General features: G+C 34.5%; 4 protein-coding genes across 4 annotated transcripts; all 4 read left to right on the top strand.

Moving 5' to 3' along the window:
- The first annotated feature begins 2,444 nt into the window (after positions 1 to 2,444).
- LOC102613458 (uncharacterized) lies at positions 2,445 to 9,133 on the top strand. Its single transcript, XM_006479285.4, has 7 exons — positions 2,445 to 2,612; positions 2,718 to 2,883; positions 3,009 to 3,067; positions 3,429 to 3,547; positions 4,296 to 4,533; positions 5,138 to 5,261; positions 8,787 to 9,133. The coding sequence occupies exons 1-7, from the start codon at positions 2,553 to 2,555 to the stop codon at positions 8,864 to 8,866; spliced, it is 846 nt and encodes a 281-aa protein (XP_006479348.2). The 5' UTR covers positions 2,445 to 2,552; the 3' UTR covers positions 8,867 to 9,133.
- Positions 9,134 to 12,765: 3,632 nt separating this feature from the next.
- On the top strand, positions 12,766 to 14,017 carry LOC102613753 (calmodulin-like protein 30). Its single transcript, XM_052432414.1, has 2 exons — positions 12,766 to 13,061; positions 13,197 to 14,017. The coding sequence occupies exons 1-2, from the start codon at positions 13,006 to 13,008 to the stop codon at positions 13,837 to 13,839; spliced, it is 699 nt and encodes a 232-aa protein (XP_052288374.1). The 5' UTR covers positions 12,766 to 13,005; the 3' UTR covers positions 13,840 to 14,017.
- Positions 14,018 to 21,970: 7,953 nt separating this feature from the next.
- LOC102614058 (allene oxide synthase 3-like) lies at positions 21,971 to 23,590 on the top strand. Its single transcript, XM_006479287.4, has one exon. It carries the CDS (start codon positions 22,013 to 22,015, stop codon positions 23,456 to 23,458), a length of 1,446 nt encoding a protein of 481 aa, XP_006479350.2. The 5' UTR covers positions 21,971 to 22,012; the 3' UTR covers positions 23,459 to 23,590.
- Positions 23,591 to 25,681: 2,091 nt separating this feature from the next.
- On the top strand, positions 25,682 to 27,875 carry LOC102614347 (cold-regulated 413 plasma membrane protein 1). The gene is made up of 4 exons (XM_006479288.4): positions 25,682 to 26,002; positions 26,792 to 26,899; positions 26,983 to 27,053; positions 27,396 to 27,875. Exons 1-4 carry the CDS (start codon positions 25,815 to 25,817, stop codon positions 27,647 to 27,649), a joined length of 621 nt encoding a protein of 206 aa, XP_006479351.2. The 5' UTR covers positions 25,682 to 25,814; the 3' UTR covers positions 27,650 to 27,875.
- The last annotated feature ends 53 nt before the right edge of the window (positions 27,876 to 27,928 follow it).

Genomic DNA, 27,928 nt, shown 5'->3' with positions numbered 1-27,928 from the left:
ATAAGGATATTTGGTACTATGAATAATTATAATTATTTGAAAACTATCCAATAGTTAAATGGAAAATAAAAAAAAATATACTTAGTTTACACTAATATAAATATTATTCTCACTAATATAGACATTACATGTTTCAAAGTAATTTTTTCAGCCATAAGAAAATGCAAAATTTTCATGCTGAGGAGGGTGTCTTTGACATTTGCCTAATTTAAATTGATATTTTTGATATTTAGATAAAATTGGTGTAGCTATGTGATAATTACTACTGATATTTGCCAGTTCCCACTTCCAATTCTTTCGTTCGGTAGCAGGTTTCATGCGTAAAAAATAAAAGCCGTTGGATTGCTTATAAAAGCAATCCAACAGGGAATAGATTTCAAAATAAAAAAATAAAAACTGCTGTATGACATGCAGTGGCTGTATTATAAGCGGATCCTATAAGAATAATAATAAACTAAAGATATATAAAATATTTTCTTAATTTCCATAATTCTTTTTCTGACGTCCTAGATAAGGACATTGATTTTCCCATAACATCAATGACAAGTGTGTGTGTATTCAATGAAGTCACAATTTGGTCCCATTCTAAACTCTAGTCATGACAAGGATTTCAATTATTTCATCCCTAAATACACATGTTGATGCTTACACTCCTCCAAATACTTTCCTTTCCACCCATTTGCGAAAACTCTTTCTGATATATATTTTTTTTCAATCAAAATGAGGACATGGGCCCAAAAATGTACATATCAATCTTCCATTATTGAATGTGAAGATCAATTAAAAAGACCAGAGATTAATTCGCACGAAAGAGAAAAATCTGGAATTTTTGCAGAAGAGATAGTGATGTACACATGGCTTTGCTTCTATGGTACAACTGAAACTGAACACCTGAATCTAGACAAACAGCCAATGAACAGGGGGAAGTGGGTGCCCCTTAAAGTCACTATTAGCGTTGAATAGTGCTGTACACTTGGCTTTCCCATGCATAATTTTGAGACGTGCAGATTCCAAAACATGGACTATCCAACAGATGCTAGCAGACAACTAGCAGTCTCTCCTAGCTACCACTACCAACCGGCCTATTTTTAATGTTCCCTGTGAAAGAGGAAAACAAATATCTACTTTTGATTAATTCATGACATAATCTTAGATTAAGTTTTGGATTATAACTGTTTCAAATCATGCACTATTAATCAAGCATGCAGATGGGGATTATCACGCCAAAATGTCTGCAGGTTGTTGCACATTTATTTGACTTATCCATGCACGTGTCAAGTTTGTGTACCTAATCCATTATGATTAAAATTAAATCAATAATTGTGATTGCCATTTGCCAAGAGTCATCAAAACTAGAAGCCCTTCGATCATCTTCATTGGTTTCAAATGTTTATGGCCAGGTGAAGAAACCAGATATATCATACAATCATAGAAATGTATATTCAAGAAGAATAGCTATGTTATGAAAAATCTTGTGTTCTACGTTCTTTTTATTATCAATATTTGTCTTTATTATGTGTCTATATTAAAATTCACAAATCGCATTTCGAAATAGACATGTGTATCTTTGGTTAGTTATCATTCAATGGAATATTTTGTATGCCTAGGCCCAAGAAAAAAATGTGAAATATTGTGTGTATGCATGCATATGTATTCAAAAATCAATCATAGAAAAATAAAACCACAGAAAAATAAATATATATGTGGCAAAATTCAATTTAAGAGTAAGTCTACTTACAAAGCTATAAAAAATTTGTATCACAAATGATGTGTCACCAATTAATGACTGACATGTGTATGGTAATAGTTGACTTTTTATATCGTCATTAATGATTTCACATCGCCAATGAATGAATACAACTTCATGTACTATATCATTTAGGATACAAGCTTTATATTCCAAAATCATAAACATATCGTTATGTATCGAAGAACTTTTTAAGAAGATGGTTTATTGAATTATATATAGAGAATTTATTGTTAATCCTTTACAATAATTAAATATAAAACCTAGCTTATCATTCAAAAATCTTGTCCTATAAAGTAATTATCCAAGTCAAACAAAAGTTGTTTTGGCTACCCACTATTGCTTTTCTTGGCTTGCTTCAGGATAAGGCAAACATAATGTCAACTTACCAATAAATGTTCGAAGTTCAGACCAAGAGTCATAAGTGTAAGTCAAGGGAAAAAAAAAAAAAAGAAACACAAATTGATGGACAATTCAGTGAAAATTTTCCTGATCTAGTTGTTTTGACAGTTGAAGATTGAAATGGTTTCCTTAATATATTGATTAATGTCAAGATGAGTTGAGCCAACTCTTTTAATTAATGTGGGTGTACTTTGACAATAGCAGATTGTTAATAGTACTCGGGTCAGTTGTAAAGCCCAAATAGTTTGTTAAGCCCAATAACCCCAAAATAGGATTAAAATCTCAAACTACGTCGTTTTACACTTTCTTGCGGAGAAGTTCTGTGTATTGAAATGAATGAAAGCTTGTTTCCTGAGATTCTCAAGCGGTCAAGCTACTGGAGCTTTTACCCTCTCTCTTTAAAATGGAATTCGTTCTCGAAGAAGGCAAACACCTCAGCGAGAGCTGCTCAAACCTAATACTGGTTTGTTCGGTTTGTTAATTTTCACTTCAATGTCTATTTATTTATTTTTAATTCATCAATTGTATTGATTTTTTTTTTTAAATTTATATGAAATTTGAATCGTAGCCTGCGTTATCGATCGGAAATGTGGGCCAGCTGGCGGTGGACCTACTCGTGTCGTCGACCGGAGCTGAAACAGTTGGATACTTGGACGATCAATTCGTGCTTCCTTGCGTCGGTAACGATGCTTACCGGCCGAGTCCACGTGGCGGCCTTGCTCTTCCTCTTCAAGGTATAAAATTTTATTCAATTTTGAGATTTGTGAACGTGTAAGTAAATATCAGTAATGCAGCCTTGTGTATTTTTGAAAGCATTTAGTGAGTGAATTGAGTGTGTATATTGTGTCCTTGTTTGCAGCTTATGAGTCATCTTCTAGTGGGCTGACTCTTATCCAGCAAAGATCCCCAGTTGTTAAGGTATTGCTTGTTATATCATTAAGCTTAGTGTTTGAGTAATGTTTGATCGATAGCAATGCTTTTGTTGTGATGTTGGTGGAAGAAGTATTGCTGGTGGAAGTAGTTGTGTGATGAATGATGATGGATTGGGTAAGTGATATAGATATGTTATGGATAGCTATGTCACTTAGTTTGTGAAAATCATTTAGCGTTGAGTATATGATTTTCTGAAATGTGTATGTTGCTATTTTATTGATACTAAATACCTCGTGCGCAGCCTGGTAATGCAATTTCTAATGGTACAGGTTTTTCCTTAGCGGATTTGTAATGCATTTTACAGATCGCATGCAAATTTCTGATCTTTTCATGGTCATTTAAACAGGGGATGATGGTTGAATATGCTAAGAACTTGGCGGACTTTGCTGCTGCTAGCGGAAACAAGCATGTGGTTGTGCTGTCTGCCTTAGACTTTGGGAGGTTGCAAAGAATTGATATGTCAAGGTACAGAAATATTGTACAGAAACTTCTTTTTTCCCCTCCCCCCCTAGATTCTTCTCTTGATAAGCATGAATTTTGAGTAAAGTAAGCATTCCAAGGCACCTAGTTAATTAATAATTCAGTTTTCAAGCAGTAATTACTAGGAGTAGGGTTTTAGATGTCTTTACTGGCTGTAGGACCAGTCTCTTGTCTTAAGTCAAAAAACATAGGGTAGAGAGAAACATGGAAGGAGATTTTGAAGTATGCTAAACAGTTAATTATTTTCTGCCAAATTCAGAACAGAATCTTCCTATGTTTGATCTGTCTCCCAATCTCATTTTGACCCTCTCTCTCTGTGGCTCATTTTGTTATCCATTTTGTTTTCTCTTTTTTCGTTAATAGCTTTTCTGTTGAGTATTTTTTGTTCACAGCCACTATACTTTAGTGTGTTTTCAGCCTTTGTTTTTGTTTAGGAGTTTGAAGAGTGAACTGCTTAGTTAAAACTTCACTGATAGAGTAGACCATTCTAAACGGAAATTTTCATAAAAATTTTCGCTAGTAACTGATGAAGAAGCATGAGACATAATGTCATTGAAAATTTCAAAGCAATAAATTTATTTTCCATTTACTATTATTGCTAGTTCATAAATTGTTTAAGTTGTATTGAAATAATTGTCTTCTATGGAGCTCCTGAGGGATAAGATGGATACACTGTTTGCAGTGAGCCTTGCATTTTCAAGATGTCTTATGTATCTTTTTTGGGTCATTTCAGTGGGCCACAGATATATTACCTATCTAGCACCAGTGTCGATGGGACAGATGATTACTGTGAGCAACTTGGATGGAAAAGACTTCAGGAATACAACCCAGCTCAGAGGGGCTGGAAATATCTTAGCTCTTTAGCTGAAGGAGATGTTGGGGACGAGAATAATTTTACTTTTGAGGATGATCTGGAAGAAGAAGATTACTACCCAAGTTTGCCTTTTGCTGCCCTATTTTCATGCTTTAAGGTATAAATTTGAACTCATAATGAGCATATTACATATTTCAATGGCTTCTGTCTGTTGCTGTAAAGCTTGATTTATTTTTGCATTTTAAGCTACGATTTGATGTTTCATTGTTTCTGTTTGACTTCATCTGTTTTTTGGTTTGTCTTTCCCAACCATTATGTAAATGTATGCATATATACAATTTGGAGAGATACGACTTGTGTATCTTATGCAGATTCCTATTACATATTTCTTATGGAGATCCCCTTGCATCAAATTAGCATTAGACAGTTATGAATGGATTTATCAATGCGTCTTTCTGTTGCTCTCTTTTTGAATGGAAAAGGAAAATACAAATAAAAGAGTGCAAGGGGTGCCATGCTTGTTCTAGAGGGAATATACTGGATAAAGCTGATGTAAAGTAAAAAAAAAAAGAGAAAAAAAATTCAAGAATGTGCAGAACTAGTTTAACATCAGCTTAGAAACTAAGCAAGCGTCCACCACATCAACTGTAAAGACATGCAGAAAAGGATTATAAGAGCCATCTTTTCTCTGAAAGACTGTGATCTGATTTATGTTAACTACGGTAAATTTGACTTAGGAGGTTTTTTGGTTATTGAATCAGGCCAGAGGCTTGAAGGTTACATGCTTATTATGTTACTGCTCAGAAGGGGACAATATGGCTGATGCTTTCAATCTGGCTGATGCAGCATGCAAGTTTTTGAGGCTGAATCCTGACAACCTCCGTGGTGAGTTTTGGATTTTCAAGTTGGATATTGAATTATATATAACGTATACACCCCATCTTCCACCATCCTCAAAGTGAATAACTTCGAGGTAGGTGGAGTACAAATTGTCAGCCTACTGCTATTTTGTTTCTTGCTCATTTAAGAATCTGAAACTTCCACTATTATTTTGTTTTTGTCATAATCATAACATGTCCTTTTCACATGCGTCTTAATTAGAATGTGTGGTATATATTATTCATCTGATGATTCATAAGTGTTCAATATTTCTTCAACTATATCGGAGGCTTAGGTCCCTATTGTTTGGTCACTTGTCCACTGATCCTACGGGCTACAAAAACTAAGTTTCCATATAATTCATTTGTTAAGAAACATTTTTTAACGGTAAGAATTCAAACGATGAGGTGTTTACATGCTTAGGATGTTTGATATAATGACCTCTTGTGATACCATGGATGTTTTCAGTAAAAGAAATCTTGACTCTGGTTTAAGAAGAAATGTCTTCTGTGCATTGATAAGCTTTTGTTTGCTACAGAAATAATTTTATGATAAACATTGATGTAGAAATCTTGTCAACTAGGTTTGAAATATTTGGGAAAGTATAACAAATGTGATGAAACTAAGAACTTATGTGATTAAGCACTTAGCCTATGTCCATGAGAGAAAAGTTGGATTACTTCATTATCATAGGATAGTTTTGTGCTCTTTGCTTGTTTATTTTTTGTGCATCATTTGATTAGTAGAGACACTATATATAGCATTTTACAAATAGCATTAAGTTCAAGCTGATCTCTCCTTAATCATTCTTATCTCGTAAGATTTGGATGAAACTCTAAATGCTATCTCAATCTCTTGTATTTCCATCTCTATCCTTTCTCTAGTCAAATTCTAACAAAATTTGCTTCTAGAATTTTATGTCACGGTCCATTTTAATGTGTTTTGAATGTTTGTGCTCACCAATTACAATTGCTCACTTGTCACCGTTGCTCTTGGAAAGGAGTACAGAAAGCCCATTCTTCAAGATGGGCTTCTAGCAAGTGCAGAACTGCCGCCGTTACTTAGTACTCACTATCGGACCAACAATTTATCTCATGACTTTATTATTCATGGTCAGACCACATTATTCATGGTCTAACCAAGAACTCTTTATTTTGCTTCTCTAATGACGTCCTGATCAACTCCATGACCTAATTGAGAATTCCTCCTTTGTGACCTCTGATAGGTTGTCTTTGGTTTATCACCTTGGACTAAAAGAAATTCCTCTTTTGTGGACCTTGATACATGGGCCTAGTAATTCACCTTGGATTGACCAAGAACTCCTTTAACTTTTCTGATCTTGGTTTGACTAGGAAATCCTCCTTTGTACTTTGGTATGTGGTTCCTAGTCTTTGGTCTCTGATTAACCCAGAACTCATTGGACTTTTCATGGACTTGGTTTGAGCTGGAATTCCTTTTCTATGGACCCCTAGTATGTGGTACTTAGTTTGTGGTCCCTACTCAGTCATCTAGAACAAAACAAAGAACGAAAATGCTAAGTGTCGAGAAGCCTGAGAGAAAGCTGAGAGAAACATCAGCACCTGCTGCTGTTTTGCTTCTCTCACTCTCTCTTCTTTTTAACAATTAAAAAATTAAAAAGAGGATAAAAGATAATAGGAAATCCAAAAAGCAGCAGATGTTCTCAGCTTATCCTCACCCGGCTACCAAACATAATCACCATCCTCTACTTTTTCTTTTGAAATCGAAGCTCTGCTCAGCAGATGGTCTCAGTGGACTCAACAACCTCGATGGTGGATTGGACTTCGGCTTCGAGAGTAGCTTCGGGTTCTGCTTCAAGATCTAAAACGGGTGGTGCTTCTGTTTGGGAGAATTTGTGTGTGAATGAAAATGTGGGCCTTGTATAGAGTTTTGGTGATGGAAAAGAGCAGAGCTGGTGGGTATGTTCGGTGAGGATGGGGACTATGTTTGGTGACTGAGGAGACCATGACTGAGGAGAGCATGTGCTGCTTTTTAAATTCCCTCTTTTTTTTTATTATCTTTTTAATTTTTTAATTGTTAAAACCGAGAGAGAGAGAGAGAGAGAAGCAAAATATGTTGCCGTTTCTCTCAGCTTTCTCTCAGGCTTCTTGACACTTAGTAGCAGTCAACTAAGAATTCCTTTTTTATGGACCCTGGTACATGGTTTCAAGTAGGTGGTAGGTGGTCCGGCCCTCTCATATTTTTGAATTTTTTATTCATGTAATTTCTACCTTGCTATGACACTTGCCGCCTAACTCTTAAGATAACTCACTTCAACTAAAATTACATAAATAAAAATTCTAAATATGAGGGGTTGGACCACTACTACAGTCTAGAGATCACATGCTAGAGTTCACAGAGGAAAAATTCTTTGTCAATCGAAAATGACTAAGCAAGGTTCATGGACTATTTATTGGAGTCTATATAGAAGAAATTCTTGGTCAAACTAGGATCAAGAAAAGTCCAAGGAGTTCTTGTTTAGTCGAAGGTGATTGACCAAGAACATCTACTAGGGACCACATATTTTAGGGTCTAACATGGGAGGAATTCTTGGTTAGTCCAAGATGCCTGACCAGGGATCACAGACCAGAGGCTACAAGGAAGGAATTCTCGATTAGGCCATGGCGTCTAATTATTACTAGGAGGAAAATAAGGAATTTTTGGCCAGACCACGAATAATGTGATTTGACCTCGAATAGTAAAGTTGTTAGGTGAATTGTAGGTAAGATTATGAGTAAATGTGGCCCAATCACAAGTAATCAGTTTGGCATCAAAAGTGAGCAGCTGCACTTAGTTCTATGATTCAAAGCACACTAGGGTGGCTCGAGGCAACGGATTATGGAAGCAGACTGTTCTTATTTAAAGGGATTGAGATAGGGATAGGAGGGATTGAGTCAAAGTGTAAAGTTTCGTCCAAATTCTATGGGATAAGCATTACCGAGAATGCAAGTTGAACTCCATATTATTAGTAAAACGCTATATATACATTGACTTTGCTAATCAAATGACACACAATAAACGAGTAAAGAATATGCCATATCTGTGCTGTTATCGTTCTTTCAATACCGAAGTGATTCAACCTTTTTCTGCCGTAAACAGAGACAAGTGTTAAACCACTTAAATTTTCAGTGTCATCTCATATATTAATATTGTCCCACTTAACTGAGCAGATTTCTGCATAAATATTCCAATTATTATTAAATTCGATGATTACATTTTAAGACATGTCTCTGAAACCCCTGTATTCACTATTAATCAGAACTCTTCACAAAAAAAGAAGGATAAGAACTCAACATGATCTATTGAAAGTGCTTATGGTGATCAAATGAAATATATATGTCCACGTTAGAAGTTGTTTTCCAGTACACATGCCATTCTAGTACTTGATTGTACTAGTTTATCTTTTCATATTTACTTTTGGCTTTTGTAACTGGTATTTTTTAAGACAGTAGACAGCTTTTATGAGGTCAAACAATGGATACTCATATGCACTGACGGGTTCTTTTATTTCAGGTGATGATGGTGAGAAATGGATTGTCCCATTTTCATGGATGACCGTGTATGGACCACCTCCTGATATGTCTATGTTCTAGGATTGTTCAACTTCAAGTTGGTAAGCTTGATATCACAGGTCTTTCAGTGTTCTCCTGGTCTGTGATCTGAAAACCTTTACAATAGTTTAGCCTAGTGGAAAGGAAAATTTGTCCGTTGAATTTAGAGAGGGAAAGAGAGAAATGGATTAGTAATTATTGTTGTGCAACTTGTTTCAGAATTGAGTTAAAACATAGATGAAAATTTTGTTTGATTTTATAGAAATCATCCTTCCTTCCTCATTACTGACTCTTGTTATTACCTAATGCTTACCTAATGCAGAAAAAGAAAGAATGTGGCAAATGATACTATGCTTAGTTTACTTAGTTGGGATATTTAGTTCATATAAGTAAATGATATGTCTCTTTTTTGATTGGCTCAAGTTATAGTTAATTATTAAGTTTTATCATTTCTAATTTATAAGGTGAATTTCTAGTGGTTATACATAAATTGGGGATACAAAATTAAATATTCCAACTAATTAAGCATAATATAAAGTAAAATTTGAACCTAAAATTCCTCCCAACTCCTAGGGACATCAATGTGAAAATTTCAATTTTTGAGGATATTAAATTAAATTACCTTAAAGCACATTGTTGATGCTTAAATCTGCTCGCCTTTTGACCGACCAGATTCCTCAAATCTGCACGCCTTTGACTGATCAGATTCTTTCACCAATGCTTGTGTTATCTGCTGTTGCTCAAACCACTGGGATTGGAATCGTCTTCCTTTCTCTCAATAGACCTGCGTTCACTAAAAACGGATCAGAGACGCCGGTGGTTTTGCCGGCATAAACCCTCCGATGCCTAAGTTAGCTCAAGGCGTTTACGGGAAAACAGTACAATTTAGATCTAAAAAATGGTTTCTAAATTGTTCGGAGTTTGTAAGAAAATGGCCTGATTGCAATTTGGCAGCGTTTTTCCTCTCCCAATTTTTTCTGTCCCTTTCTTGATCGATTTCTTCTTCTTTTATAGCCGTTTTCCCCACGTTTCCGTTTGCCCTTCATCCCACCTTTTTCGGGTAGTGGCAGCCCCTCATGGGACTCTAACTGTTACATTGTGGGCAAACGTGGATCTCGCGTGTCCTTCAACGGTTCTGGGAAAAACGCAACTACTGCGATTCTGTGGGATCGTGTTCCCGCTTCTCTGGGGATGAGTGCCGGCTCGGTATATACCTCTGGTCGATATGTTTCCCTAGTTGTATTCATTTCTGGTTGGCTCATGTTAGCCCACGTGTTCTGCTCATATCACTTTGGCTGAAGCGATCCGTGCCGGGGCGGAAATAGTAGCATGGCCGACCTAGTGCTTTTATGTACTCAACACACATGATTGTTTGTCCAAGTGAAATATGTTGTTTTACGTGCAAGGGAATCGGTGGAAAAATGGGATTTCATCCACTTGTAAAATGGAGAACGGAACACACAGTATCAGAAAAGTTTCTAATTCTAGGGTACGGCTACGCACGCCACCGTTGCATTTAGCCGTTGGATTCACTTGGATGGAGAGATCCACTGAGATCCAATAACTGGGTGCAACGGTGGCACGATACCACCATTGCACCATAATTTTCTCCCTAATTCTAATCTCTTATTTTCTTTTTGCACTACAAAAAAAGGTAAAAGGGTGTTTGAGACTGTTCATCAAACAATTCCTTTTTCTTTTCTTTTTTCAAATGAGAAAAAAAGAAGTTAACAAAAATATAATTCATAAGAAAATAATTTTTTTTTATGAAGTTATTCTTTTTAAATTATTATTTTGAAAACGTACTGCTATAGACTCGTTTTCAAATTTAAAAATAAACATTTAATAGACAAGATTAAACAAATTATCCAATTCCCAATTTCCCTTGTCCCCTTCAGTGTCCATAGGCAAAAAAAATTGACAGTTTCGGTTCTGTTTGGATTGAGGTGTTGTAACTTTTAAGCTGTAAAAAAATTATAACTATAAAATAAAAATTAATAGTATATAGTAAATGCGATTTTTAAATAATAATTTTAATAAAATTAATAAAATATAATAAAATTTTCATCATTCAAGTGAAAAATTATATCATTATAACTTTCAAGATATAGCAGTTAATGTTTACTAAACACTCTGATCTTGTAACTTTTAAGTTGTAGCTACTAAATTTTTAAGTCCAAACATCACCTTCAACTCTAGTTTTGATGGTTAGTTTAATAGTAGAGTCCCCTTTTTTATAAACAAGCTAAAATGTTAGCTACACACACACACACTCTTAAATGAAAAGATTAAGCAACCAACCAGAGCAGGCAGCTTGTACTCAAAAAAACAAACTCAATAATAATAACGGGCAGCGGTTACGTTGGAGATGCTCCAATATAGAGCAGCTCCCAGGATCGTCAAATGCGTGTAACTGAATATAAAACATGCTGCTCTACATTAAAGATACTCCAAGTAACTAAACCCGTTATAAAAATACAAAAGCCAAAACAAGAACCAGCGAAAGGAGACAAAGAACACAGTATTTGTTTTGCAGAGTATGCCTGGTTTTATATACACGTTTTATTATTATTATTAGGGTCCTGCATGTAAGATACATTCCTCTCACATGAATAGTGTGTGAATCCCACACATGCACTATTCATGTGAGAGGGATGTATCTTACATGCATGTAAGATAGGGATTGCCTTATTATTATTATTAGTAGTAGTAGTAGTAGTAGATATTCTTTTTTGAAGAATTATGAAATTCGTCCCCTAAGTTTACTATTTCTTTCAAATTAGTCCTTATCAATTAACCATTTTACATTTTTGACCATTATTAATTAAATAGAAAAATGAGAAGGTACTTATAATTCATTTGTACTCTTTTTAGTTGCTATTTAGAAATACAGAGAATCTTTTTATGTCCTCTTTGGGATTGAAGTTTTGTAGTTTAGTTATAAAAAAAAAAAAATTGTAAACTATGAAACAAAAGTTAATAATATATAGTAAATATAATTTTTAAATAATAATTTTGATAAAATTATTAAAGATATAAAATATTTTTCATCATATAAGTAAAAAATCATATCAACATATCTTCCAAGCTACAACATCTAGTGTTTACCAAACGTTATAGTACTGTATCTTTTAAGCTACAACTGCCCAACCTCAATCCCAGACAGGCCTTTAATCTTGGTGTAGTTCTTTTTTTTTTTTTTTACTTAATGACTTAATTTCAGTCAGTTAAGTCAGTTAAGTTCGTTTGTTTTTTCAACTTAATGAAAATTTTAAGTCATTAAATTACTAACTTATTGAGCCAATTTTTTAAAGCTTTTTACTTTTTATTTAATCTAAAAAGTCTAATGATATATTTTCTAAAATATCCCTATCTAATTAATTAATTTTCATCTTTACCTAAATAAAATTTACTAATTAGTATCATTACCTATCTCTATAACTTGTGATTATATAATGGTAGACTATTATTACTTTTATCTTTTTATTTTCTTCAAATTAGCATTATTTATCTTCACAATTTTTTATGAACATTTTTTATATAAAAACATCATGAACTACAATAAAATTGATTAACATATACTTATTTACAATATATTATTCAATTGAACATGATTTATATTATGATAATATATTATCTTATTTAAGTTTTCTGAGATATTTATTATTTGTTTAACATTTATAATTTATAAGGACAAAAATGTAAAAATATTAGTTTTCAGATTTTTTAAGTTAAAAAAATAAACTTAATATTTATTTTTAGCAATTAAAAAAAATAAACAAACATATTATTCATATTCAAACATTTATTTATGTTCAAAAATTAAATTAATTCAGGTCTATTAATATTTCGACGAAAAAAACAAATGCCGCTTATACTAAATTCAAGACTAGTTTATGATAAATTAGTTTTGCATTTCACAAAGTCCACTAATGAAAATTAATACCGTAATATTTGTTTAATTATTTCAAAATTTTGAGAAGTTAAAACTTCGCTCTGAAGACAGCTGCCAATTTGGGTCCAAGGTGGTAGTGCGCTGCAAAGGTCAACATATACCTCTATTGTTTGTTCACGTGGGCGTCACAATTTAATTCTGTTTCCACCGCCACTTGAAAGAGAAAGCATCCGTCTCTTTACAGATTTTGATCAGTAATTTACAGGTTGAATGGGGAATCAAAAAGATGCATTTCAACTTTTCGACGAAGGACATCTTCTTTATGCTGTTGCTTTGCATCTGGTTAGTCCACTTTTATTAAAACTTAGCACAAGTTTTTCATGGACATTTACATTCTTTAGTAAGCGTGGAATTAAATACCAAAACCAATAGTGCCACTTCCTATCCGATTAGACTCAGCAATTTCTGTATATATAGGCCTGTAACTTCAGTATCAGAAGTCATCCCGGCATTTGAACATCTTTGCTTGCGTTGCAAGATATTATCATCCTTTGAGATGTCGAAAGTGAGTTTCCTCAATTTCTATAATGGCCTTTCAAGAAAGCCCTCAGTTAAATCAACCCCCCAAGAGAGCATGCCCAAGGAAAGGCAAAATTCTAGCGTGCCAAGAGCCTCGAGGTCAAACGTACAAGAGATGAGACAGGTGTTCGACAAATTTGACACCAACAAAGATGGCAAGATCTCTCAGGACGAGTACAACTCAGCTTTGAGTGTTCTCGGTAAGGGAATTTCAAAAGCTGAGATGGCTAAGTCCTTTCGTTTCATTGATACTGACAAAGATGGGTATATTGACTTTAAGGAGTTCATTGAAATGATGCATGACATGGGGGATAATAGAGTAAAGAAGAATGATATTCAAGGTGCGTTTCAACTGTTTGATTTGAATGGTGATAAAAAGATAAGTGCTGAGGAGTTGATGGAGGTGTTGAGGAAGATGGGGGAGAAATACAGCTTGGATTCTTGTCGGAAAATGATCCGAGGGGTGGATGCTGATGGGGATGGTTTGATTGACATGGATGAATTCATGACCATGATGACTCGCAATGTGAAAGTGGCTTAATTAATGCTTCTGTATGTGTTGCTGTTGCATCCCCTAGGAGTTGTGTTTTAATGCTAATGTAGTATGCATGTGTGAATTTATCAAGATCCCCAAGGCCACAAGCATCAAGATCAAGGTCAACTATATATACACTATAATTACATCGTATTAATTTTTAATTAACACCAATTTTAGATTCTTTATGTCTCATTATCTTCTGGTTAATTACGAGCACATTAACTTGGTCCAAGCTAGCTAGCTTGGTTGTGACAAGGTGCTTATAGAATAAACAGATCGTGATAATACATAACCCAATAACGGTGAAATATTATAATCCTGTCATTGATTAGTCAATTTGAACCGGACCAAGGATGAATTTAAATTATACAACTGAATGTAAACCTTTAACAATTCATTAAAGAAGTTATACTTTCATCCTAATTTAATGAATATTTCTCTTTCAAAAAAAGATTATTTATGTGAATTTGGCCTAAGCTAGCATGTCATGATGGCTAATTATCCATTAACAAAATTATAAATCAATCGTGCCAAAACGATCTAGCTAGTATAACTAATGTTTCTTTATGACAATCCCATGCTGAGTTAATCAATGGTTTAAATTTATGGTCGTTAATATTAAAAATTGGTTAATATTTTTTTTTCTCTTTCTCCATGGACCCCAACCCCATTGACTCTTCATATGGCTCTTCTCTTCTCCTCTCTTGAGTCTCAAGCAGCTACTTCCTTCATCTCAGTCTTCTTTATAATTCATTAACTCTTCTCGGCTATCACCCACATATTCATATTCATGGTTCCATTGTGTACAAATTAGAGGTACAAAGACTCAACTCATTCAATCCAAATATTGCGGTCTTGTTAGACAACTCTGGTCCTTCGAGTCCATTCTTTCACCACAATAACAAAAAAGATAATGAAGAAAAGGAAGAGTTCGTATCCGACGATGATAACTATGGTTATGATAATATTTTAAGAAACCCAATATCGACCTCGTTTATAAACCCATGTTCAAGATTTGGAGGAGGGAACATAGTAGCAAAAGTAGTCACTAGGAAGAAGTTAACATGCTTATTTTATTTTATTTTTTTTTGGGTAAGTTGAAAGTAAAAAATTGAATATAAGAGACTTGAAAAAATAAGTGAGAAGAAGTGAAATGGAAAGAGAATTTAAAGGCTGAGGCAAGAGATAAGAGACCTTGATGAATGGGAGTTGAAAAAATTATTAGTATAAATATAATAAATCTCACCCATTGATTATTCATAGATTTGAAGGTTATTAACTGACGTAATAAAAAAAGAGTATTTTGAAAGGGCCGCTGATCTATCTTCAAATCTGCAGGCATTCTTATTCTTCAAAATATGAATTCGAGGTTCTACAACGTTATAAAAGATTTTTATAATATTATAGACAACTGAAAAATTAATTTATAATATTGTAAAATCTTAAATTTATATTTTGAAAAATGTAGGCGGTCGCATCAGAAAATAATATATGCACGCCTTTATTTTTTAAAATTCTATTTTAAAAGTACGTATTAAAAAAGGACTCTATATATATAATCTGGGAGCTCCTATATTACATTTCATGTAACATAGCATTTGCCATATAATCTATTTCTTTTATATATTTACAACCAATATCTCCTTTCCTTTTATCTCTGCCTTGTTCTTTAACTATGAAAGCTTGATATCAAGAAGAATCAAATGATTATGTAGACAAAACAATAAGTCAAAATGATCAATGATTGTCTCTATCTTTATTAATCAATACAAAGATTAATTGTCAAGACTACACTCAACAGTGCTGCTTTTTTCTTCCACGTCTTTCAAATCATCAACTATATTTTCATCTTCGCTTCTATCACGGTGACAGTCTGATCTGGTTTCTTTTTTCTTTTTCTTTTCCTAACACTATAACGATGTTGAATCTCAGCGGTACGAGGGAAGTTTTATTAATGAGAAAAGAAAAGTTACACCTAATTGGGGGCACATAACGAACCCTACTCCTATGAAAAAGATTTATAAAAAGAATCCAACAGAGAACCACCAAACAAGTGCTAACCATGCATGCTCGCTAAAAAAACATAAGGCCACTACGTAACAGATTGAAAATAAAAAGGAAAACTAATTAACATAAATCCAAATTAAATTTCATTTCTTTAATATATACTTAACTTTTAAAATATGCTTGGATTGGGAGTTGGGATCATTAATTATAACACGAAACAAGTTCAGGTTGATAAGTTCAGATATTGGAGCACTGTACGTCCAGCAACTATGGATATATACATGATGTCCCCATTACTTTCCAGAGAAAGTAAATTTTTATTATTTTAATAATCTAGTTATTTTTATTATTTTAATAATCTAGTTATTTTCATTATGTTCGATATTATTTTTCAAAAAAATATAACAGCCACAAATCAATAAAAATGTCCAATACTGTTGCAAAACAAAAACAATTAACAATTTGAGGGGACAACTCGGGAAAAGGGAAAAGGAAGAACCAACCAACGTGACAAAAGCCTTCATGTTGCTGTAAATTGATCTGCCTTCACCAACAGCAGAAACAATTGTACTAAAATCATCATCTGCCAATCCCATGTCAGAATCTTCCTTCGCAACCTGGATACAGAGAAATGATGAGAATCAATAGGGAAAAAGAATACGGAAAAAAAGGTTCAAACTATAGAGTAAAACTCTATAAAACAGAGTAATCATCAACGTTCATCATTCCCGCTAAGTCCCCCGCTCAAACCACTTCGGAATGGGCAACATATGACTCCGGTTACATAGTTCATAACATTCCAGATTGACTGAAAGGTTATCCCAGATTTTAAAATTGCTGACATCAAACCAAAAAAAAAAGGAAATCCAAAAAATTTCAATGCTTCTTTTGACATCTTTATGGCTCATGAAGACCAGCGTTTATGCAATTTAATAATCATAAAACTGTTAAATTTCTCCAGCAATATTTATGGCTCGGCAAGGCTATTCTTTATGCATTTTATCGAAAATCAAAATATGATATTGGTTTGTAGGACGACTTGACCTGATATCAGGCCCAACACTGTTATGGAGCAGGTGGATATCACAGGCTTGAGGTTGCAGCCTTGCAGATGTGGCGCTGCAAATTTTTAAATCAAAATTTTTTAGAGTTCTGCTATTTATCCCGGGTCAAACTCCGAAAACTAAAACAAAACGATGTCGTTTCAATTTTTTTTTTCTTTCCTCTTCTTCATGAAACGCTACTGTTTCACCCTAGCAAAAGCAAATGTTCCTCTCCTCTTCATTTTCGTCTTCCTCTCCTCTTCATTTTCTCCTCTTTGTTTCACCAGGGAATGACATAACCCAATCCTCTTCCTCTCCTCTTCGTTTTGTTCGTTTTGTTTAAGATCCAAATCGAGATCTTTTTTGTCTAAACCGCTCTTTTTTGTCTTTCTTAGATCAGCCAGAAAGTACATATACGAAAGAAGAAGTGAAAGATATGAAACAAAGAGCCCTCCCTTGACTCTGAAGTTGCGATTAGTTGCTTTTAGTTACGTATAGATCTATAAGTGCGTGACAGCAGACTCCTTCAAATAGGGGTATTTTACAGCTAAAATTTCATGTAATGAATGTAGATTGGTTGATAAGAAATGATATAAAGATCAGCAAATACTATCAGAAAAGCTTTATTTCTCTTCTATATTTAGCACACCCAAAATGACAAGCAGCAAGTGGGAGATCATAACAAAGTACCTCACCCGATTCGTGTAGAAAAGAAAAGACATAAACTCTCATCGCTCATTCTTAATATGGGAATTCTAAATTAGTTATAGGCCACTTCAAGTAAGTCGTCAATTTGAGACTACAGTCCTAGCCATGTGTGAAACACCTAAAGCCTATCACATTCGAGGAATATAAGAGATTAAAGATTCTTCATTTCACTCGGGTGTGGTAGGGATGGCAATGGGGAGGGGAGGGGAGGGGACCAATCTCCCCATACCCATCCCCGATGTTTTGCATATGTCCCCGTCCCCTCCCCGTCCCCGTCAAAATTGCTTGAGAGAATCCCCATCCCCTCCCCGAATAATAACAGGGGATCCCCGAGGGTCCCCGGTCCCCGAATAATTAATAGTCTAATACATTTTTTATTTTCGATTTTAAATTAATCATATTAAAATAAACTCATACCGCTATTGTAAGCTCGTAACCAACTTTGACAGCACATTAAGTCCTCCAATGTGCTTGGATGAAGTTTGTTATGGTATGAGCTCACAACTCTACCACTAGTGTTAAAAGCTGATTCAGAAGCAACTGTTGTAATTGGAATTGCCAAAATATCTCTAGCAATTCGAGCTAATGTAGGATACCTATTAGCATTTGTCTTCCACCAACTCAAAATATTAAAATCTTCCATCCGAGATATAACTTTCTCATCCAAATATGAATCTAATTCATCTGCAACAACTGCACAATCTCCATTGTTTACATAATCATTAAAACCTGTCATCCATTTGGTTGCTTTCTTATAAGAATCCCCTGTAGATCTAGTAGAAGAACTACTACCAGTATAATCAAAGCAATAAACAGTTGGTGAAAACTTCAATTAATACTCTTCAACTAATTCCCGGCAAAGGGTGACCACTTTCCCAACATACAACTATTTTGATATTTATTATTTTTAACAATATTTATAATTTTGTTATTTATTTATTAGTAATTTTAAAAATAAAAATAAAATTAAAAATTAAAATGGGGAAATGGGTAGGGGATGGGGATTCCACCTCATCCCCGTCCCCTCCCCGAATAAAAAGTTGGGTAAAAAATTTTCCCCGTCCCCTCCCCGAAAAAAAAATTGGGTATAAAATTATCCCCGTACCCTCCCCGAATGGGGAAAATCCCCGAGGGTACCCATCCCCATGGGGATTTTTGCCATCCCTAGGTGTGGTAAATCGAAGAGGAAGAGCTTAAAGATTCTACATTTTTCTCAGTTCATAAAGTAGCTGTTTCTCTATGGTTTTTCTGCTTTAGTTGGTTTTGCTTTTACTTGGCTGAAACGACAACGTTTCATGAAGAAGAGGAAAAAAAAAACCAAAATGGCGTTGTTTTGGTTGCTTTCGGGGTTTGACCCGGGGCAACTAGCATTTTTCATTTTTTTAATGTTAATACAGAAATTAAATAGTAATTCTAAGCAAACAAGCAAATTAATTAAAAACATGCACATACTTTAGTGAAAAGACAGCAATACTCTGATGATATAGTTATTATAACTTGAAGTTGAAGACTTCACTCAAGTGCTTTATAAGATGGAAACCACTAATATAATTCTTTGCACGCCACCAATTACATTCGCTCCAAAGCAAGAGGAACTTAGTTAATTTAGATGGAAAATGGCAACGCAACTAATGACACTATATAGTCAAAACCTAGTGGTTAGAATCCAAATCTCACAATTGTGAGGTCATGGATTCGAGCTCTCACAATACATTGTGAGGGTTTTATTTCCTTCCTCAATTTGAGTGAAGGTAGTCCTCTTCCTTTCGAAATGTGAGCGGAGTAGACGTCCCTCAAATATTAGAGAGGGTAAAAATATAGGCAGTACTTCATAAGAATTGATGTAAATTAGTCTCAATAATAGTCTGATTTGTAAATATAAGTTGCAATCTTATATAATATGAGTTGTACTCTTGAGGAATAGTCTCATGTAATAATTAAAAAAAAAACCTAATGACACTATATATAAATCTATGCTTTATTGATTACTTACTAATGACACTATATATAAATCTATGCTTTATTGATTACTTAAAAGCCTTGATAATCATTGTCATTTGAAGACCATTAAGCCACTTTCTTAAAGTTATTGTGACTCCCAATGCCAAGACACTGCTCGATCCCCTTTTCCAAAATGTGAGTGATTTATTATTCGCTTTTAGTATTTTTCATTGTTTTTTTGGATCTTTTTTAATAATTATCAATGTTATGTCACTAACATTTAGTTGTTTCCTGTGTATTATTGGCAGCAATACCTGCGAGCCCCGAACCTGCAAGGACCCGATTAATTTGGGGCGGTTATGGGGCTCCAAAAAAAAATCTAAAAATAAATTATTAAAAAAATCAAAATCAAAATCAAATGGTCACCAAATGACATAGTTAAATGACTGTTTGTTTACATTTTAGCAGAGAATTTAATTTGAACACTATAAAATTTAATATAATTATTTTAAAATGTAAATCTATCATAATCATTAACTGTTGAGTAAGGTGAAGAGATTCCTAACTGTAACGGAAACCATAACCTAATCTAAATCTAACTTGATGGAAACCATAACTTAAACCAAAACTAACTTGAATCTAACCCTAAATTAATTTGAAAAAAGCAAAGAAATTAATTGCAAAATTAAGATATCGAACAAGGGAGAAGTGAGATAATTACCTTCACACTACCGTGAAGTGAGAATAATGGAGATGTGAAAAGGTAAATTGCTGGATCGAACAAATCTCAGTCAGATTAAAAAGTGATTGGAGATTAAGAGGGAGCGCCATGATCATGTGATTGTCTTCTTCACAAATTTTTTTTTTTTTTTTCAAATGAAATCAATTTTAGGTGAGTAAAAGCTCGAGCGGTCCCAGTGGCTTCAATGGCATGCCTAGAGAACAATAAGATACCTTAGGTTTATGTTTGAGGGACTCCGGTTGTTAATGTGCCGGTTTATTCACTCGCGGTTCTTCTTAACTTTTCTAGTTTTTTAATCGTATTTTTATTTTTGTTTTTATTTTTGCTGGAAATTTATCTGTTCTTGTCTAATCCTTTGAGCTAGCAAAAACAAGACATTGTTCGGGCTTATCTTACTTTGAATTTTAGCATAAAAGAATACTTTTATCATTACTCATCTACCTTTTGGCCAGTCTGATCTTCAATTCTTTATCACCGAGTGTAAATTGTCCTTGAAGAAAATTAATGATATTTGTAATATTTATCCGACGGCAATTTTTTTCCTTTTGTAAAAAGTACCTGTTACTAAGAGTATATGAAACCCCCAAAAATATTTCGTCGATAATACTATTGTTTGTTGTCACTAGTGACATATGATTAACAAATTAACTTAATTAATGAATGTCGTGTCGTACAAATTAATTGCACCCAAAATACCCCAATAACATATATCTAAATTGCGTAAATATGATACTTTCTTGTTTGACAATCTATTTTCAGGTGAACAAACTTAAATAAATGGGCTGATCAGAAAGCACCAAAGAAGGAAACCTTTAGTATTAGAAGAGATTCACATTGTATATTATTCAGTTCCAAAACATTTCGTTATCCTCAGTCCTGAAAGGCGCCAAACATGCGTGTTCATGGAATCATGTAGTTTACAAATGGCTACTCAATTTTGATACGTTAAATCTCTTAGACTACTTTGGTCTATGTACTTAGTTTCCCGCCAATGAAGCAACCAAACTTGGTCGTACTCAAATGATAAATATGCCACGTGATATCAAGTTAAATATGTTTCTAGTAATCAAGCCCAATGGTGGGTTGGTGAGGACACCGGCTCGAATCTCTGTCAAACTCCTTTTTTTTTCCCCTACAAAAATGTGGAATAAGAATAGATTTTCGAGTTAGATAATCTTGGTACATAAATTTCTAAATTGTGTGTATATACGTATATATATCTAAACTACTATTGACCTAAAATAATAAAAAATTTTAGAATACATCTAATTATTAAAATCAATTGATGCATACATAACATACGTAATTATATTTAATATAATCATCACTTACACGATGATTTTTCAAAATAAATGTACGTATGTCATTGTATTATTTACTTATTATATGTCTGACACGATACCTCTAATGTATTATAGATTTTCTCCTAAAAAATACATGTAAATATATTTTAAAAAATCCAATTTATTATACATCCCACTTGATATTCAGTTTACTGTACAACGAATGTATAGTGTCAGTTTCTAAAAAAATGCTGCAAGTTTTATAGTAAGAAAAGTCATTTCATATATAAATGCCGTTGACAATTTCAAAAGTAAACTTGGACACTCAACCTAATCAAAAGAACAAATTAATATCTCATCACTTATTCGCCAAACTTATGTATAAAAATTCAATTATATCAACGTTTTACATGCCATCTCCTTCGTATACGAAAAACTGAAGTGTCCAAACAATGGCTTCCTCTTCTACTTCATCACCACCCTCAAATCTTCCACTGAAACCAATCCCAGGTGACTATGGCTTGCCCTTCTTTGGCCCCATTAAAGATCGTCTAGATTACTTCTACTTTCAAGGCCAAGACAAGTTCTTCCAAGACCGAATCAACAAACACAAATCCACAATCTTCAAAACCAACATGCCTCCTGGTCCTTTCATTGCCTCTAACCCTAACGTCATCGCTGTCCTCGATGCCGTCTCCTTCCCCGTCCTCTTCGACACATCCAAAGTCGAAAAACGCAATGTTTTGTTTGGCACTTTCTTCCCTTCCGTGTCCTTCACCGGAGGCCACCGTGTTTGTGCCTATCTTGATCCTTCTGAGCCCAAACATTCTTCTTTGAAATCTTTCATCTTATCTACACTCGCGAGCAAGCACGACAAGTTCATACCCCTCTTTAAAACTTGTGTATCCGAGCTCTTTATCGAGCTTGAAGATCAAATGGCTGAAAAAGGAGAAGCAAATTACAACACCCTTAATGATACATTAGCTTTCAACTTCTTTTTTCGCTTATTTTGCGACAAAAACCCTAATGATACAAAAATAGCATCAAAAGGTCCAAGTTTTGCTAATAAATGGTTGTTTCCTCAACTTGCACCAATTACGACACTAAGGCTGCCAAAGTTTCTAAACCCTTTAGAAGATTTGTTGTTGCACACATTTCCATTACCGTTCTTTGTTGCAAAATCTGATTATCAGAAACTATACGATGCGTTCAATAAGTTTTCGGGTCCAATTCTTGATGACGCAGAAAGGTTTGGAATTCAAAGAGATGAAGCTTGCCATAACTTAGTATTTTTATCTACTTTGAATGCATATGGTGGACTCAAGACTGGGTTTCCTGCATTGATAAAATGGGTTGGATTGGCTGGAGAAAAGTTACACCGCCAGCTTGCTGATGAAATCAGGACCGTTGTTAAAGCTGAAGGTGGAGTCACTTTTGCTGCCTTAGAGAGGATGGCCTTAACCAAATCAGTTGTTTATGAAGCTTTGAGGATTGAGCCTCCGGTGCCGTTCCAGTACGGAAAGGCTAAAGTTGATATGGTGATCCACAGCCATGACGCAGCTTATGAGATCAAGAAAGGTAATATGATCTTTGGGTATCAGCCGTTTGCTACAAAGGATCCTAGGGTTTTTGAGAATCCCGAGGAGTTTGTGGGCCATAGATTTGTGGGGGAGGGTGAGAAGTTGTTGAAGTATGTTTATTGGTCAAATGGGCGGGAGACGGAGGATCCAACGGCCGAGAATAAGCAGTGTCCCGCCAAGAATCTGGTGGTGCTGCTGTCTAGGGTTTTTCTGGTGGAGTTCTTTCATAGGTATGACACGTTTACTGTTGAGGCTGGGAAGCTGTTGACGGGATCATCTGCAACAATTAAATCCTTGACCAAGGCTACAAGCATCTAATTAATCATTGTTTAGTTTGTTCGAATTAATGTATACAATTCTTTGTATCACTGCGCATGTGAAATTTGTTGTACCTCTTGTCTCGTTGTAATTTGGTTAGATTTGGAAAAGATTTCATAGCTTTTGGGTCAATTTCGGATTATTGACTATTCTTAAAATACCTCCCAAATTAATAAATCTAAGAAGTAATAAACTCCCAGTGTCTCTTTGGGAGATTTCGTGAATGTAATAAAATATATTACTGGATTATATTAATGGATCGGCTATACTGTGTCTTAAATTTAAACTAACAAATGTGATTTATAAAACATTAAAGCTTATATAGTTTATTGATTTTCTATTTCCGGTTTTGATAATGCGAAGAAACAGAATTCTGAATTAGAGGCCTTTGCTTGTTAATTCTTAGCACAAAACTGTTCTGGATGCCCTGATCTGTAGGGAACAGATGGAAATATTCTTTCTTTTGATGCCATGGCTTGTAATTTCATTAATTCAAATGCCAAAATTAGAAATAAAAATACTTATTTTTGCCCATCAGCTCATTCTTAATTTTCAGTATTTAAGATGATCACATTTTTTTTTAATATTTTAATCTTTTTCCCAGTTTTATCAGAGATGTCAACCTTAATCACTATGTAAAAGATACCCATAACACCGTTATTACTTATTAGCCTATATTGTTACTATGAACGCTAGTCAGTTATTAAAATTAACATCATTTAGTATGAATTAATATTTTTTGCACTTTTGGAATAGAGGGAAGATTATCATTCTGTTGAGGCAGTGCAAAATTAACCCAATTTTTAAACTACTATTAAGGTCTTGCTAAGAGTTCTCGACGGGCCTTAGAAGTGAGGCTTTGGGCTGGATTTCCCTATGGGCTAACATCAGCCCACACACCATTACCCTGATACTGATTCCCTTTCCCTCTCCATCAACTTGATCTTGATGTTACAATACAATCGAAAGACCCAAGTGCGAAATTTCCAAAATATCCCCAGCCTGCCCTTTATTCACTATCCCAAAGCCCCTAATTATAGCCAACTTATTCGTATAATCAGATTTGTTCATCCCAGACGTTCTGCCGTAGCCTATTCGGATGACTTGACAGTTCTCCGAGAAAGCTCTAATGATTCTAAGCCCTGGGATTACAGCAACCCTGAGTATTATCTCCGTAATCCGCTTACTAGACAAGAAATAAAGTTCCCTTCACCTCGACCTCGCCTGAAGAAATATCTCTAATTTTGGTCAACGAGATTGTTGGCTAATTAATGTTTTTCATCTCAAATATTATGACAAATCTGCCTATGGGCCCATGCCCTCAAGGTTTTTGATGGCATAGGTTCAAGTCTAGTGTAGAGTCGGCGTTGGGATTTGTCTCCTTATATAATGGGAGTTAGTTGGCTCTCCACATTATAATATGACCGATTTTTTTTAATATTAATTATGAGGTCAAATTTTTTTCTCGTGAAAATTGATATTCGGACTATGCTCTTCACATTAGGATATGATTAATTTTTCTCTAATATTAATTGTAAGTGCAAATCTCTCTTCAGTAAAAATTAATATTCAGACTGTATCGTAATAAAATTACTCATAATAAGTCCCAATAAATTTTTAATTATAAATATTAAAATTGTAATATATCAAAAAAAATATTATGACAATACTTATAAAATTATTCGCATTAAAACTTAGTTTAGAAACTCGCCTCGAGAGTTCAAAGTGGACATTTGTCGTTTGAGAAGTAATGAAAGCAGCAAGTCATCAGATTCCTCCTCTTAATACTTGCAAATTGCGAATAAATCAGAAATTGCTACATGTAATGGAAACTCGCATTGGTGAATGATCAGATGACAGCCCACAATCAGTTATTGGAACAATTCATCTGCCTAATGATGCATAGGCACATAGCCTAATTATGCGACAGCAATGCAAGTTAGCAAACAGATGATGTCCGAAACAGTGATGGCAATGGCAGGTGTCTAAGAAACGAGAGAGAAAACTAGACGTGGCTAAATCCCCATCACTTTCAATTTTCCCGTTTAAGCCGACCTTATTGTAAAAGTTAATTTACTTTATTAGTTATGGATACCTTGCTTCAATTGAACACAAAATTAAATAAATAAATAAAACATAGGCCACGTTATGAACTCAAATTGGAAACTCCCGCGTCCACGTGGCATTAAATTCCGGAACCGACCAATTAGATGTTGATATTTACATTAGATTACAATCACAGCACAAGCCGACAGTCGAAAGTTTTTTGTCTCCATCGGACAGTTTCTCTATAGTAATCTTCGCTTGCTTCTTGCTGTTTCTTGAGTTGTGGGTTTTGACCGGAAGATTGAAAGTGATGATGGGTCAGAAGAGTTATTTGGCCACGAGAGCTGGTGGGGTGACAAGTGATTTGATAAGCTCGGACATGAAAGAGCTTGTTGTGGCTGCAAAGAAGCTGGCTGATCATTCAGTGGATGCCATCAAGCTCCGTGGTTTAGGATTTGGAACCACTTTTCTCGAATGGGTTGCTTCTTTTGCTGCTATGTAATGTCACTATCTCTCAATATCTCTTTAGCTAGCAACATATCTGTCTACATTTTTTAAATTTAAAATTTTTTAAGATTTAGCTCTATCAGTATTGTGACTGTGTTGGTTTTGGGATGATTTATGTGCCTGGTAATTCATATTTGAGCTGTTATTCTTTCCTGCTTAATTGTTTGGCCTTTTTTTTTTTTTTTGGGTTAGATCTTTTGTGCATGATGACAAAGTTTTTTTTTTTTTTAATATGCATCATTTGATTGTTTTTCGAGATGTGTGTGGATATGTTACTGTTAAAATTCTGATGCTACACCTTTCCTCTTATTTAGCATTTGAGTGCTCTGATTAGTTCTGTGGATTTTGCCACTGCTGTGTTATGTGTCGGAAATCCGATATGCTTAATAACATAAATTGTATGAAATTAATTTTTTCTAGATTCCAAATTACGCATCATGTTAACATGTTTTGAGCTATAGTTATGCTCTAGACAACTTGATATTCTAAGTCATCACTTGCAGTGTTATCAAATGTGAAATCAATGAGCAGATTCAATTTTACTATTTTTTGCATCGCCATAATATGAGCTTGTGTTCATCTTCATCATCCTCTGCTAAGAAAAACTTTTACCCATTATGATTCTCATAGTCGTAATTGTAGACTATGCATTAGTCCAGTAGGTCTTCAATGCTCTGAAACCAACTTAATTTACAAATCAGAATTTGAAGTTGCCAATGTCTTTGAGAACATAAGTTGTGATCGACTCGGTGTACTGACTAAATATATTGCTTTCTGCAGTTATTTGTTGATCTTGGACCGAACAAATTGGAGAACTAACATTCTTACAGGATTGTTGATCCCTTATATCTTCTTTTGTCTTCCTTCACTGATTTTCAACGTATTCAGGTGATCTTCCACTCTTTAGGCTGTACCTCTTCGCTGACTTCATAATTACTCTTTTCATGCTTATATGTTGTTTTATTGTACAGGGGAGATGTTGGAAAATGGATTGCTTTCATTGCTATTATCTTGCGCCTTTTCTTCCCAAGACATTTCCCAGGTAAAATGTTGATATAGTTTTTGCTTTACTCAATTGCATTTGAACTTTTACACTTGTGAAGGGATGTGCAACCTTTGCCAATGGAGAGCCTTGCGTTGAGCCCTTGACAGTTGACATCATCATTTGATTGAATGTACACAAGTGGTTTTTGTGATGGCTTGAACTCTTGTACATCTTATATCATGCTTAAGCAGTTAAGCCACACTTGCTTAGTGGCTCTTGCACGCACTAGATTAATGTTATACTGACCTCCAGCTTCTGCTTTCCATGCTTGTAATTATACAACTATGTAATGAGATTCTAATCTAACTAAATTTGGTTGTTCCTTGACTTCAACTGCAGATTGGCTGGAAATGCCTGCTGCTTTGATTCTTCTAATAGTGGTTGCTCCCAGTTTATTTGCAAGCTACATAAGAAGCAGCTGGATTGGTGTGGTAATATGTCTTGCCATCGCTTGTTATTTGCTGCAAGAACACATCCGAGCATCTGGTGGCTTTAGAAATTCCTTCACAAAGGCCCATGGCGTTTCAAACTCAGTTGGCATAATCATTCTGGTGGTCTATCCTGCCTGGGCCCTGGTACTTTACATCCTATAGGCACCTTATCTTCAGCTTCTCGACTGTTTGAATTTTACAAAATTTATAAGGATTGTTTCGAAGTTTGCAGATGATATGAATTATCCTCTTTTACATCATTAATTAATCGTGCTCTGTAAATTCCTTTTCATTGATTTCTTTTGGGAAAATATGAAGGAAAACTATGTTTGGAGTGTGAAGCGTGTATTATCTTTATGTTGAACAAATAAATTATTTATTGAAAGAACTGAAAGATTGTTGTATTATCATTAGCTGTCGTTGGAACTTCTGTTTTGTTCG

The sequence above is a fragment of the Citrus sinensis genome, chromosome 8 (genome assembly GCF_022201045.2).
Source record: "Citrus sinensis cultivar Valencia sweet orange chromosome 8, DVS_A1.0, whole genome shotgun sequence".
Classification (NCBI taxonomy): Eukaryota; Viridiplantae; Streptophyta; class Magnoliopsida; order Sapindales; family Rutaceae; genus Citrus; species Citrus sinensis.
Note: the sequence above shows the minus strand (reverse complement) of the source record. Positions and strands in the feature narration are given on the sequence as shown.

Excerpts from the sequence above, each read along its gene's own strand:
- LOC102614058 (XM_006479287.4), top strand. The coding sequence starts at position 22,013 with ATGGCTTCCTCTTCTACTTCATCACCACCCTCAAATCTTCCACTGAAA.
- LOC102613458 (XM_006479285.4), top strand. The coding sequence starts at position 2,553 with ATGGAATTCGTTCTCGAAGAAGGCAAACACCTCAGCGAGAGCTGCTCA. Across the intron at positions 3,068-3,428 it reads AAAGATCCCCAGTTGTTAAG|GGGATGATGGTTGAATATGC; the intron begins GTATTGCTTGTT and ends TCATTTAAACAG. Across the intron at positions 3,548-4,295 it reads CAAAGAATTGATATGTCAAG|TGGGCCACAGATATATTACC; the intron begins GTACAGAAATAT and ends GGGTCATTTCAG.
- LOC102614347 (XM_006479288.4), top strand. The coding sequence starts at position 25,815 with ATGATGGGTCAGAAGAGTTATTTGGCCACGAGAGCTGGTGGGGTGACA. Across the intron at positions 26,003-26,791 it reads GTTGCTTCTTTTGCTGCTAT|TTATTTGTTGATCTTGGACC; the intron begins GTAATGTCACTA and ends TGCTTTCTGCAG. Across the intron at positions 26,900-26,982 it reads CTGATTTTCAACGTATTCAG|GGGAGATGTTGGAAAATGGA; the intron begins GTGATCTTCCAC and ends TTTATTGTACAG.
- LOC102613753 (XM_052432414.1), top strand. The coding sequence starts at position 13,006 with ATGCATTTCAACTTTTCGACGAAGGACATCTTCTTTATGCTGTTGCTT. Across the intron at positions 13,062-13,196 it reads ATGCTGTTGCTTTGCATCTG|GCCTGTAACTTCAGTATCAG; the intron begins GTTAGTCCACTT and ends CTGTATATATAG.